A 13,507-nucleotide genomic window follows, 5' to 3' on the forward strand; every position below is an offset into this window, starting at 1 on the left:
TAACATATTAGAAAGTGAAATGGGAAAAAAGAAAGTCTAGTGCTCATTCGCAGAGACAGAGACACCAACATCGCGCTCAGATCCCACAGAAACAGAAACGCTTGCGAAAACTGAGCAGTGAATGGCTCACATTTGTCCCATTTACTGTTTGTCATCTTCCACATGGTCTTGCGGTAGCGTTCCCGCTTCCCACGCACTGGGTCCCGGGTTCGACTTCGGGCGGGAATTTCTCTGCTTTGAGAAGACTGGGTGTTGTGTGTCTTTCATCATCATTCCATCCTCATTCACTCGCCTGTGCATTGAGACAAACAGAGCTTGGACGGCGTGTACAGGTACAGATGCCCATGCTGCTTCAACAGGATGCCATCAAGAGTAGTGACTGGCACACTGTGACGAGCCAGTTGCTCGGCCACCATTGACCACACGTTTTGAATTGGTGAGAGATCTGGAGAATGTGCTGGCCAGGGCAGCAGTCGAACAATTTTTGTATCCAGGAAGGTCCGTACAGGACCTGCAAGATGCGGTCGTGCATTATCCTGCAGAAATGTAGGGTTTTGCAAGGATCGAATGAAGGATAGAGCCACGGGTCGTAACCCATTTGAAATGTAACGTCCACTGTTCACAGTAGCTTCAATGCGAACAAGAGGTGACCGAGACGTGTAACCAATGGCACCTCATACCATCACGCCGGGTGATACGCCTGTATGGCGATGACGAATACACGCTTCCAATGTACGTTGACCGCTATGTCGCCAAACACGTATTCGACGATCATGATGTTATAAACAAAACCTGGATTCATCCGAAACAATTATGCTTTGCCAATCATGCACCCAGGTTCGTCGTTGAGTACACCACCGCAGGTGCTCCTGTCTGTGATGCAGCGTCAAGGGTATCCGCAGCCATGGTCTCCGAGCTGATAGTCCATGCTGCTGCAAACGTCGTCAAACTGATCGTGCAGATGGTTGTTGTCTTGCAAACGTCCCCATCTGTTGACTCAGAGATCGAGACGTGGCTGCACGTTACAGCATGCGGATAAGATACCTGTCATCTCGACTGCTAGTGATACGAGGCCGTTGGGATCCAGCACAGCGTTCCGTATTACCCTCCTGAACCCACCGATTCCATATTCTGCTAACAGTCATTGGATCTCGACGAACGCGAGCAGCAGTGTCGCGATACGACACACCGCTATCGCAATAGGCTACAATCCGACCTCTATCAAAATCGGAAACGTGATGGTATGCATTTCTTCTCCTCACACGGGGCATGACAACGACGTTTCACCAGTCTAGGCCGGTCAACTGCTGTTTGTGTATGAGAAATCGGTTGGAAACTTTCTCATGTCAACATGTTGTAGGTGTCGGCACCAGCGCCAATCTTGTGTGAATGCTCTGAAAAGCTAATAATTTGCGTATCACAGCATCTCCGCATCTCGTGGTCGTGCGGTAGCGTTCTCGCTTCCCACGCCCGGGTTCCCGGGTTCGATTCCCGGCGGGGTCAGGGATTTTCTCTGCCTCGTGATGGCTGGGTGTTGTGTGCTGTCCTTAAGTTAGTAAGGTTTAAGTAGTTCTAAGTTCTAGGGGACTGATGACCAAAGATGTTAAGTCCCATAGTGCTCAGAGCCATTTGAACCATTTCACAGCATTGTCTTCCTGTCGGTTAAATTTCGCGCCTGTAGCACATCTCCGTAGTGTAGCTATTTTAATGGCCAGTAGTGTAGATGACATGTGTGTAGTATGATGTGTGCGCTTGTTGCAGTTGCTGCTGGTGGCTCTGGCAACGATGAGGGAGCTGGCCTCCGGTGAGGGCGGCGTGGGCCCGGCGTGCGCCTGCGAGCCGCAGGGACACCTGGCCACCTGCAGCTTCATGGACCTGACGAGGGTGCCGGCCTGCTTGCCGGGCGAGGCGGTCACCCAGCTCTACCTGGACCACAACAGCATTGAGGAGCTCACCGCCGACCAGCTGCGGCCCTTCTCGCTCCTGAGGTTCCTCTCTGCAGAGGGCAACCTAATCACCGACCTGCCGCAGGACCTGTTCCGCTACACGCCGCGGCTGCGGGAGATTTACCTGTCCGACAACAGGATAAAAAGCATCTCTCCGACGACGTTCCTTCCCGTGGCAAATCTGCAGAAACTTGTTCTCAGCGAAAACCATCTGTCGTCTCTACCACCGGAAACATTCAGGTAAAAATAAAAGATTGCCAGAGACACTTTTGTAGTAACATCTACGGGGCCCGCCCGGTTGGCCGTGAGGTCTAACGCACAGCTTTCCGGGCGGGAAGGAGCGCCTGGTCCCCGGCACGAATCCGCCTGGCGGATATGTGTTGAGGTCCGGTGAACCGGCCAGTCTGTGGATGGTTTTTAGGCGGTTTTCCATCTGCCTCGGCGAATGCGGGCTGGTTCCCCTTATTCCGTCTGTTACACTATATCGGCGATTGCTGAGCAAACAAGTTCTCCACGTACGCGTACACCACGCAAACATAGGGGTTACACTCGTCCGGTGTGAGACGTTCCCTGGGGGATCCGCCGGGGGCCGAACTGCACAGTAACACTGGGTTCGATGTGGGGTGGCGGAGGGGTAAAGTCGACTCCGGTAGTAGTCGTGGGGTTGTGGACCACTGCGGCTGTGGCGGGGACGGAACCTCTCCGCCGTTTCTAACTCCCCGGTTAACATACAATACAACATCTATGGGATGTAAAAAAGAAATTATAGCCAAAGTTTCAAGAAACATTCCACAAACATCTAGGAATACAATGTGTTACGCTTACGTGTCCCGGAAACGATTTATTTCAGTGTTAGATATCGTTTTCTACTTCAAATTCGCGTTAATCATGAGAAACACAGGTATAGAATCTACCAGCATTACATGAATCGTCTTCTGACATGACATGTTCAAAATACGTTCTTCGTTTCGTTCGGTTAGAGTGTAAGTTGTATTTCTCAGGTTAACCGCCAGTGTTTGTTTTTCCAACTGAACAGAAGTAATGCTGACGTGTGACTCGCTACATTGCTTGTGTTTACATGTGACAGACTTCATTTTTCTATTAGCATCAAGCACTTAGCATCGCATTTTACAACACTAGTTATTTATTTAAGTAGCGCCGTTACCGGTTTCGAACAGACAGGCAGATCGTCAGACGGTTAGAAGACATTTTGCATTAGATTTTCACCTTTCGTTTTTTCATCTGATGAAATTTCCATGGGATGGTGGTCCCCTACAACCAAAACAAGATGTGAGACAATGCCTTTTTATGTGTAATTGTGCGTCACAACGATTTTATATCATGTAAACAAATTATTAGAGCTAAGATGTTTCTTCCATTTAATATTTTGTTCACATCACTTAAAGGGAAGAAACATTTTTCCTTTAATAATTCGTTTGCATCACTTAACGTTGTGAGGCACAATTACAGTTAAAAAGACATTGTCTCACATCTTGTTATGGTTGTAGGGCACCACAACCCCAAGGAAATTTCAAAATGGTTCAAATGGCTCTGAGCACTATGGGACTTAACATCTGTGGTCATCAGTCCCCTAGAACTTAGAACTACTTAAACCTAACTAACCTAAGGACATCACACACATCCATGCCCGAGGCAGGATTCGAACCTGCGACCGTAGCAGTCACACGGTTCCGGACTGAGCGTCTTAACCGCGAGACCACTGCGGCCGGCAAGGAAATTTCATCCGTTGCGATAACAAAAGGCGAAAACTAATGTGAAACGTGAACTAGCGTCTGAAGATGAACGTGTGGGTTCGAGTCGGGTAATGACGCTGTTTAAATAAATAAATAAGTAAACACTCCGTCTACAGGCCACAAGTGGCCCATCGGGACCATCCGACTGGTGTGTCATCCTCAGTGGAGGATGCGGCTAGGAGGGGCCTGGGATCAGCACACCGCTCTCCCGGTCGTTATGATTGTATTCTTGACCGAAGCCGCTAATAGCGTTGTAAAAAGTGGCTGTTTGCTGTTGTCTTCTATATGAGATGAACCTGTATTTTGGTCACAGCCACTGGCTCATAATGTTTGTTTTTGACAAAATAGCGACGTAGCATCAAGTGTTTGGTGTTCATCACAAACTGGGTTTTCGGCACAGTGCAATGGAAACGTACTCAAATGCAGAATTACCAGACGCCCGTTTGCTGTAAGGATTAGAAAATGACAGTAGCCGAGGTTCTCACCGTTTGTATCGGGAGACATTTCCAGAACGATGGTGCCTTGGCAGGAGCATTTTCGAAGCAATTAATCGTCGTATAAAGGAGCATGGGACTTTTAAACGTTCTACTCGTGGCTGCGAAAGGCCTAGAAGGACGAGGGCACCTCAACTGGAAGACGAACATCTCCGTCAACTCTAGTGTCAGCGCAAGGAAATTAACTCCAACAGTTAACATTGATCACATTGGTACAGCGTACGCAGTCATTATCGCGACCTGGTATTTTGCACGGGTACACTTCTGCAAATGGTTTTTCCAACAATACGTAAGCCCTAAAATGTTTGTAAATGCGCTGTTCACGGACGACGCTTCATTCCTAAGTAGATGATAAATGTGTTGAAAAGTTGCAGAAAATGAGTTCTAACATTGAAATAAAGTTCTTCCGAACCGATGTCCAAATAAAATAGTTTCTTTCTCTATGTGAGAGACATCTTTTCCGCAAGTCTGGCCATACCCTTTTTTACAACCTGTGTTATTTCCTTGCATTATCTAGGAGATCCTTCAGAGCTTCGGCGATACACTCACAAGATTATATAAGAAGAACCGTCTCTTGAGCATGATGTATTAACTGTTACTTGTCATTTACGACTTATTACCAACACTGTAGAGCACTGATCACGACGTTCACGCCGTCGCTCTCTTCTATTACTTCAGTGCATGTAACAGTTATTGGCTGTATGTTAGGTTCTGTACCCCTAACATCTTACATTCTCTGGCATAGAACGATCCGTTTCGCATAACAGGGGCAGATCACTTGGGTCAGCAGTTGAGGGAATCAAAGAACCTCTGTTGTGATGACGATCTTGCCTGGCACTTAGGCCGCAGTGATTTATACTTCAAGAAATCAAGAAAATATGTTCATGAAAAATTAGAGAGAATAATTAAATTGAAGGGGTGATCTATAAGACAGTAACGATTCTGTCTTTCGCGTACACGTGCTATTCACATACAGTGACTGGACTGATGCTAGTGTTCTGATCACGGAACAGTTGATGCAGTAACACGTGTTCCTAGCCGGATGGATGTTCAGCGTATTAGAGTGCTGATCCACAACTACAGCGAAATGTATTTTTTGAACACTGAATGTGTCGATCAGTCTCTGATGCGTATGGGGCATTCTCACATGATTTAAAATCTTTTCATAACTTGGAAAATTTTGTCAGGGAGAGTGGGGGGGAGTGAGTATTACTTTAATTATCGACACAGTTGAGCTGATTTACTCATACACTTTACATGACGAAATATCCTGTCGTACTTATTGCTGCGATGTCGTACAGCACATAATACCACTCTGACCGGACAAAATTTCTATTGTAAATTTAGTTTAACACAGCATTAAGGAAGTGCAGTTATAGAAATAGGTTTCAATTACAGGGGTAGAAGCATTATATACAACGTGATGTACATCAACACAGAGGGAACATTAAGAATGGAAGGGCCAGAGAGAAATACTAGATTAGTAGGTAGACGAACAAACAAGAGCGGTGCTCCCATTAAAAAGGGAGGAAGACAATTATGCAGCCATTCGCTCCTGCTGTTCAGTATATACATCGACGAAATTACGGGAAAAAGAAAGGTTCAAGTGTGGGATTGAAATTCACGATGAAACGTTATCATTAGTAAGATTCACTGATAACATTGCTTTCTTCAGTGCATGTGAGGAAAACAGGACCTAGTGAATCGAATGAACTGCCTAATTAACGCAGAATATAAGCTGAAAGTAATGCAAGGAAAGAGCAACGTAATGAGGACTAGCCCGACTTATAGTTTTAACATCAAAACTGGGGACACCATAATAAACTAAGTAAAAGAATTCTGCTTCGCTGGAGGGAAAATAACTCACGGACTGAGCAAGGATGACAAAAGATGCAGCCTAACAAGCAAAAAGAGCATTCGTCACTAAAATAACTCTACTAGAATGAAACATAGATATCAAAGACAGGCCTTAATATGAGGAAGAAATTTTATGACTCTACATCCAGTGTATAGCATTATATAGGTCAATAATTGTGGGAAAACAGGAAAAGAAGACAATCGACGCATGTGGGAACTGGCGTTTCGGAACGCTGGACATGAAGCGGCCTGTGATAAGAAATGACGAGATGCTCCGCGGAGGAAAGAAATTTTTGGAAAACACTGACTAAAAGAAGAGACAGGACGATAGGTGTGTTGCAGCATACGGGAATCAAGGTGATAGGAGATGATACGGGAATCAAGGTGATAAAAGGAGATGCACAGTGAAAAATCTGTAGGGAAGATAAATTGCCTGAAATGTGTGTAACAAATAATCGCAGATGTTGCTACTCTGAGAAGAAGAGATTAGCACAGGAGAACAAGTTGTGGCAGGCTGCATCGAATCACTGAAAGATGGAATAACAGCAAAACTCACAGCATGTGAAGAAGACAATTGGGTCAGCCGTCCAAACAATGTGCATAAAATGAATACAAGAACTCGACTAGCAACCGGTTACACACCATTAATCAATCACACAAAGAAAATCTGAGAATTCAAAACACATCTAGTCTGACGAGACATTGGACCTACATAAGGAGCACTACTCCGCGTCCATTCCAATTCTGATTTTACCTTCTCTCAGTGAATCGTATCCGATGACTAAGTCTGCTTTCATCAACAAGAACTCTTTAAATGGCCCGTGAATACTGCAAATGAACTACCGCCGTTTGCCATTAGGACAGCTGACGTAAAAAGGATAAATATCAAGTTCTTGGCTGTATCGTAAATTCACTGGTTTTTATTTATACATAAATGCGTTACTAAGAGATTGGGATTACCTGGATCTCAGAGCTTTGAAATTTTAGATTTACATTAATTTTGTACGTTCTTCTTTTGCAAAGAATTAGGAATAACACTGTTAAGTGCGATTTTACAGGAGTGCTCTACCAAAGAAGGTACGTGGGACAGGCACGAGACTGACGTCACCAGCGGGCGGCTATCGGAAGCGCGCGCCGTGCCGCTGGATTCCACGAAGCTTCGCCTCACAGCACAAGGTCTGCACAGTGGTGGGGGATTCCCCGAATCACCCAGCGCGCTGTTCGCCTCATTGGTCGGGACGTCTCGCGCGTGGAGTCTTCCGTCAACAGCTGCACGTAGGGACCACTCGTGCATTAGGCCAGGTTGCAAACGATACGTGATCTTCTGTCATTCTGCAGCTCGAAAATTCTGGGGAGTAGTATCGTTTGGGAAAAAAATATGAATACCGTTACTGAAACTTCCACAGCGAGGTCACTTTAGAATGAAAGAGTTTCTCCCTCCGCATAAAACGTTTAAACGGCTGATGGAGAAACAGCCGCTTAACGTCCTCGACAATCGCTGATATTTCGACTGGTGAGGAGCCCGTCATTTTCAACTCACATATGCAACGAGAGATTAGCGGTTTATGCAGAAAGCCTGCCGAGGTGGCCGAACAGTTCTAGGCGCTACAGTCTGGAAACGTGCGACCGCTACGGCCGCAGGTTCGAATCCTGCCTCGGGCATGGATGTGTGTGATGTCCTAAGGTTAGGTACGTTTAAGTAGTACTAAGTTCTAGGGGCTGATGACGTTATAAGTTAAGTCGCATAGTGCTCAGAGCCATTTGAACCATTTTTATGCAGAAAGACAAACGCACGCACACACACACACACACACACACACACACACACACACACACAGTATACAACTAGGGCGATGACACAATGTAAGAGAGCAGGATTCTAAGCAATTCGAGCAAAACCCTCCATTTCTATTAATGAGATGTAACGTCCCCTTATAAAAATTAATGAATTACTGTGCTGATAAACCTCTTGCATTATTTGATTTTCAAACAGCTGAGCAAAACTGAACGTACTCAAACATTCCGCATTTCGCTCTTTACCTATTCTGATCAACACTACAATGACACACAATATTTTCTGCTCAACGCAATCTGACTTCAATAATCCCTACAAAAGAATGGCCCTGACTAACAATAAAACTATACCTTTCACAAAACCCTTACCTCACAAAAATCTTCGTTACTCAAGCTACTGCAATACAGCGAGCGCCACTACTGTCAGCTAAATAAAAGATTCAAACTACTGGAGGCACTAACTACTGATAAGCATAATTAGCAAATGAAAGATTTTGATAGAGAACAAACAATGTATTGACCTTAATAGTGTTCAAAAGTCATTATATATATATATATATATATATATATATATATATATATATATATATATATATATATCAGTTCATGGCATCCAGTCTTACAAATTTACTGTCTCTGTCCAAAACTCCGCCATCTCACTCCCCATATCCTCCAATGCTGGCGACTCACCTCCAACTGCGCAACGCTACGCGCTGTTAACAGCCAACTGCCGAACACTACAATAGCCAACAGCAATGCAAACCAGCCACAGACGGCACACAGCACAGCCAGTGATTTTCATACAGAGCGCTACGTGGCGTTACCAATAAGAACCTAAACAGCCTACTTACAGAGGTTACTTGCTAATTAAAATTTCAGCTGCTTCCTCACTATCACTAGCGCAATAGTTGGAGGTGCACGGAGGATGAACTGTACCAAGACAATGTCCTACAATAGCAGATTTGCCCAACTGCTGTGAGCGTGTGTGATGCTCACGCCCTGTAGACGGGTCCTCCGCCGTCCATGCACTGAGCAATGCGTGACATGGCAAAACTTCGACGGATACGGTGGGCACCTTCCTTGCGCTAACCAACATCATCCTTTACAGAACCTAAAACGACACTAATCGTAGATGGTGATCGAAGAAATACGTTTCACTGACAGTTGTGGAAGATTTTAACCTGCCACATTCCTGTAAGTTGTCTGAACATCCTTTCCAGTATTTGGCTGCGTCAGTTGTGAAACAGACTGAACAATTTAGATAGCCTGGAAAGGAGATCTGCAGAGACAGATAAGTCCGTTTTATAGTTTTTAAGAGATTCATAATGAAGAACTGTTATATGAGAAGAAGTTTGGCTTTAGGAAAGAGAAAGCCAACACAGAAAGAGTTGTGACGTGGAGAAGAAAAATCGAGATATGTTCATAGGATTTTTCGAGCTAGGAAAAGCCTGGACAAAGTTAAATCTACATCTACATCTAGATCCATACTCCGCAAGCCACCTGACGGTGTGTGGCGGAGGGTACCCTGAGTACCTCTATCGGTTCTCCCTTCTATTCCAGTCTCTTATTGTTCGTGGAAAGAAGGATTGTCGGTATGCTTCTCTGTGGGCTCTAATCTCTTTGATTTTACTTCTCTGTGGGCTCTAATCTCTTTGATTTTATCTTAATGGTCTCTTCTCGAGATATACGTAGGAGGGAGCAATATACTGCTTGACTCTTCGGTGAAGGTATGGTCTCGAAACTTTAACAAAACCCGTACCGAGCTACTGAGCGTGTCTCGTGCAGAGTCTTCCACTGGAGTTTATCTATCATCTCCGTAACGCTTTCGCGATTACTAAATGATCCGGTAACGAAGCGCGCTGCTCTCCGTTGGATCTTCTCTATCTCTTTTATCAACCCTATCTGGTACGGATCCCACACTGCTGAGCAGTATTCAAGCAGTGGACGAACAAGCGTACTGTAACCTACTTCCTTTGTTTTCGGATTGCATTTCCTTAGGATTCTTCCAATGAATTTCAGTCTGGCATCTGCCTTACCGACGTTCAACTTTATATGATCATTCCATTTTAAATTACTCCTAATGCGTACTCCCAGATAATTTATGGAATTAACTGCTTGCAGTTGCTGACCTGCTATTTTGTAGCTAAATGATAAGGGATCAATGTTTCTATGTATTCGCAGCACATTACACTTGTCTACATTGAGATTCAATTGCCATTCCCAGCACCTTGCGTCAATTCGCTGCAGATCTTCCTGCATTTCAGTACAATTTTCCATTGTTACAACCTTTCGATACAACACAGTATCATCTGCAAAAAGCCTCAGTGAACTTCCGATGTCATGCACCAGGTCGAAACTCTGAGAAAAATAGTAGGAAACTTTAGGGAAAGACAGGTAACATAAAATATGATCCAAGTGTGAACAATAAGACTGGAAGACAAAGAGCGATGTGCTCTAATTAAAAAAGGGAATAAGACAGGGATGTCGTCTTTCACCCCTACTGTTCAATCTATGCGTCGAGGAAGTCACGAAGGAATCGAAAGATTCAAGATTGGGTTTAAAATTCAGACTGAAAGAATATCAATGACAAGATTCACAAATGGCATTGCTACCCTCACTGAAAGTGAAGAAGAGTTACAGGATCCGTTCAATGGAATGAATAGTCTGATGAATGCAGAATATGGATTGAGAGTATATCGAAGAAAGGCGAAAGTTATGAATACTAGCGGAAATAGGAACATGGAGAAACTTAATATCCTAATTGGTGATACGAAGTAGATGAACTGAAGGAATTCTCCTATCTTGGAAACAAAATAACTCACGGTGGATGAAACAGAAAGGACATAAAAAGCAATCTAACAAGGTCAAAGAAGGCATTCCTGGCCGAAAGAAGTTTACTGGTATGAAACGTAGGTGTTTATTTGAGGAACAAATTTCTGAGAAAACACATTTGGAGCGCAGCATTGTATGGAAGGGATTCACTGATAGTAGCAAAACCGTAACAGAAGAGAATCGAAACATTTGATATGCGGTGCTGCTGAAGAATGTTAAAAAGTATGTAGACTGATAGGGATTGAGGATAAGCGCTGCAAAATCTGCGAAGAAATGAATTTGGGAAACACTAAGAAGAAGGAGGGACACGATGACAAAATATGTGTTAAGACCCAAGGGGTTAGCTACCATGTTACTACAAGGGGCAGTAGAAGTTGAAAACTATACAGAAGGGGAGAGATGGGAATACATTCGATAAATAAATGAGTAATTAGTTTGTTAGTTTAACTCGGAGATGAAGAGGTTGGCATAGGTGTGAAATTTATGGCAGAGCACATCAGACTAGTCTGAAGACTAGTCTGCACAAAAAGGAGAAATAAAAACCTGACTTGCCCTAATACTCAAAAGAAATTTATTCGAAATGCTTTTTTTGTTCGACCTATTACTTATTTCTTATATCAGATTTAAAACAATTATGTACTAAGTGTAACAACTTAAATCTAAACGGAAATGATTCTGGTGGAACTTATTTTAATTGGCATATAATTTATGGCTCAACGTAGATAATCTCGTTGTAAAATTTACTTTTCAAGTTCAGCCACAGAAATTCTTCACAGTGCTAACAGACCGATCCATGTGGCCCAGTAGTAAGACGCTGGACCAGTGTTCGTGTGTACGGCGGTTCAGATCATCCGTCATCGATCTAAATTTAATTTTTTCGGGACTTCCTTACATCTCTTAAGGCGAATTCCGGGATAGTTCCTTTCAAAGGTGGTGACATATTTCCTTCCCATATTTCCCAAAAGCAAACTTTGTGCTACACCTTTAATGACCTCTTCGTTGACGGGACCGAAACCCTAATCTTCCTCCCTGAAAAAAAAAAATAACAAAATGTCCAGGGTAACGTAATCAGAGATGATACAGCCAGAGTGTTGAACTGCGGTAGTCGAAAGCCAACGGGTACCTGACCGGGAGTGAATAACATTTCCTCACCTGACTCACTTTTCCATTACAGTCTATTACTCCAGTTGTTTTCATTAACACAGGTTTCGAGATGTGAAGCTTGTCTGGCAAAGCCCAAATGTCTGCCTAAACGTTAACGACCCTTGTATTACAAAGACGACTGTGATATGTGCTTGAGGGGTTGTAGTGACATGTGGCGTGCAGTGTTAACACAAACAATGTAGAATTTCTTGCATGGGAATAATTTTGGATGCTAATGTTCTACAAATGATTTTTCTAGAACAATTTTATAGAAATTTCACTTTTTAGCATGGTGATAAATTTTGACTTTGTCATCTTACAGAATCTGGTGTACTGCGGCTGTTCCACGTCTACTCAACACCACATTTCGTCGTCGTCGTAACTCGGTGTCTTCATGAGGTGTTTCCTGATGCTTTATGATATTAGCTTTATACAAAACTGACAGGTTTTAGAAACAGTTCTAAATGACTTACTTTGTCCAAAAATTAACCTATTCAAAATGATCTCTATTTTTCACAAAATATGTATGTGGGGGACGACAATTAAATTCGCCATGGGTGAGCAATCCATGAGACAAATACTTCAAGAAAATCTCGGTACGAGAATTAGTTTCCCAACAGAATTTTAACTACACGCGGGTATACAAAGCTGCGAATTTACCTTGAACCGCAATTCATCACGAAACTCTTTAAAATTCATAAATACTCCCATCATCGTCTCACTCAATAATTTAAGCAAAACTGTATTCATTATTTAGCAGCTCGATTACAGGCAAAAATTTCCTGACCATTCAGTTCCACGTCTGCTTTCTAACACACACCGACTAGTAATAACCTTTATTTAACAAAGAAGTTCGCCAAACAGTCGTGCAAATTGAGAAGTTCTGTTGGCTTATTTTCGCTACCAGTTTCGGCAGGCTTCTAACAAATAACCGATATTTGCACACTGGGGCCATATGTTTCTAGATATCGTTAATCCTCACGTTCTTCATTCGAAGACTGGACTACACTTGCAAGAACTAAAAAGAACTTCTTAATTTGCACGGCAGAGCGGTCTAAGGCACTGCAGTCATGGACTGTGTGGCTGGTCCCGGCGGAGGTTCGAGTCCTCCCTCGGGCATGGGTGTGTGTGTTTGTCCGTAGGATCATTTAGGTTTAGTAGTGTGCAAGCTTAGGGACTGATGAACTTAGTAGTTAAGTCCCATAAGATTTCACACAGATTTGAATAAATTGCACGGCTCTTTGGCGAATTTCTTTATTAGATATTTGACCAGCCGCTGTTCTCCGTCCACAATGGAAGAACAGAGATTAGTAATAATTTCTCTTATAATCTTTCTTTTGGCGCCCTCAAGCAGAGACGGTGTAACAACACAACCAAAGGTCGTAGATCAACTTGGCGTACTCTCAGATATGTGCATATCGATTTATGGAAGTAAGAAACTAATAATTCTGTAAGAGCCATGATGACATGTACACATCACACATTTCATTTCTCTTTGTAGCGTTACGGCTAGATATTTAATCGAAATACTGTGTCAAGCATCAAGCCGCTATTAATGTATTTGAACATTATGGGGATAGTCTTTTCTATTCGCCCTCATACGTGTTTTCACATTTACAAAAAACTACCATTCATTACACCAAAGAGGCATAAGCCTTCTGACCGGTTTGAAGCGCTCTGTGACATC

At 43.4% G+C, this 13,507-nt stretch overlaps 1 protein-coding gene across 1 annotated transcript in view; it reads left to right on the forward strand.

The window, feature by feature from the left end:
• The window catches only part of LOC126351101 (vasorin-like), a 75,394-nt gene that overhangs the window by 50,424 nt on the left and 11,463 nt on the right, over window positions 1-13,507 (forward strand). The window contains exon 3 of the mRNA XM_050002574.1: window positions 1,762-2,186. Within this exon, the coding sequence (XP_049858531.1) occupies window positions 1,762-2,186 (425 nt within the window). The remainder of the gene's footprint in view (window positions 1-1,761; window positions 2,187-13,507) is intronic.

This window comes from Schistocerca gregaria, chromosome 1 (assembly GCF_023897955.1).
Source record: "Schistocerca gregaria isolate iqSchGreg1 chromosome 1, iqSchGreg1.2, whole genome shotgun sequence".
In the NCBI taxonomy this organism is placed as follows: Eukaryota; Metazoa; Arthropoda; class Insecta; order Orthoptera; family Acrididae; genus Schistocerca; species Schistocerca gregaria.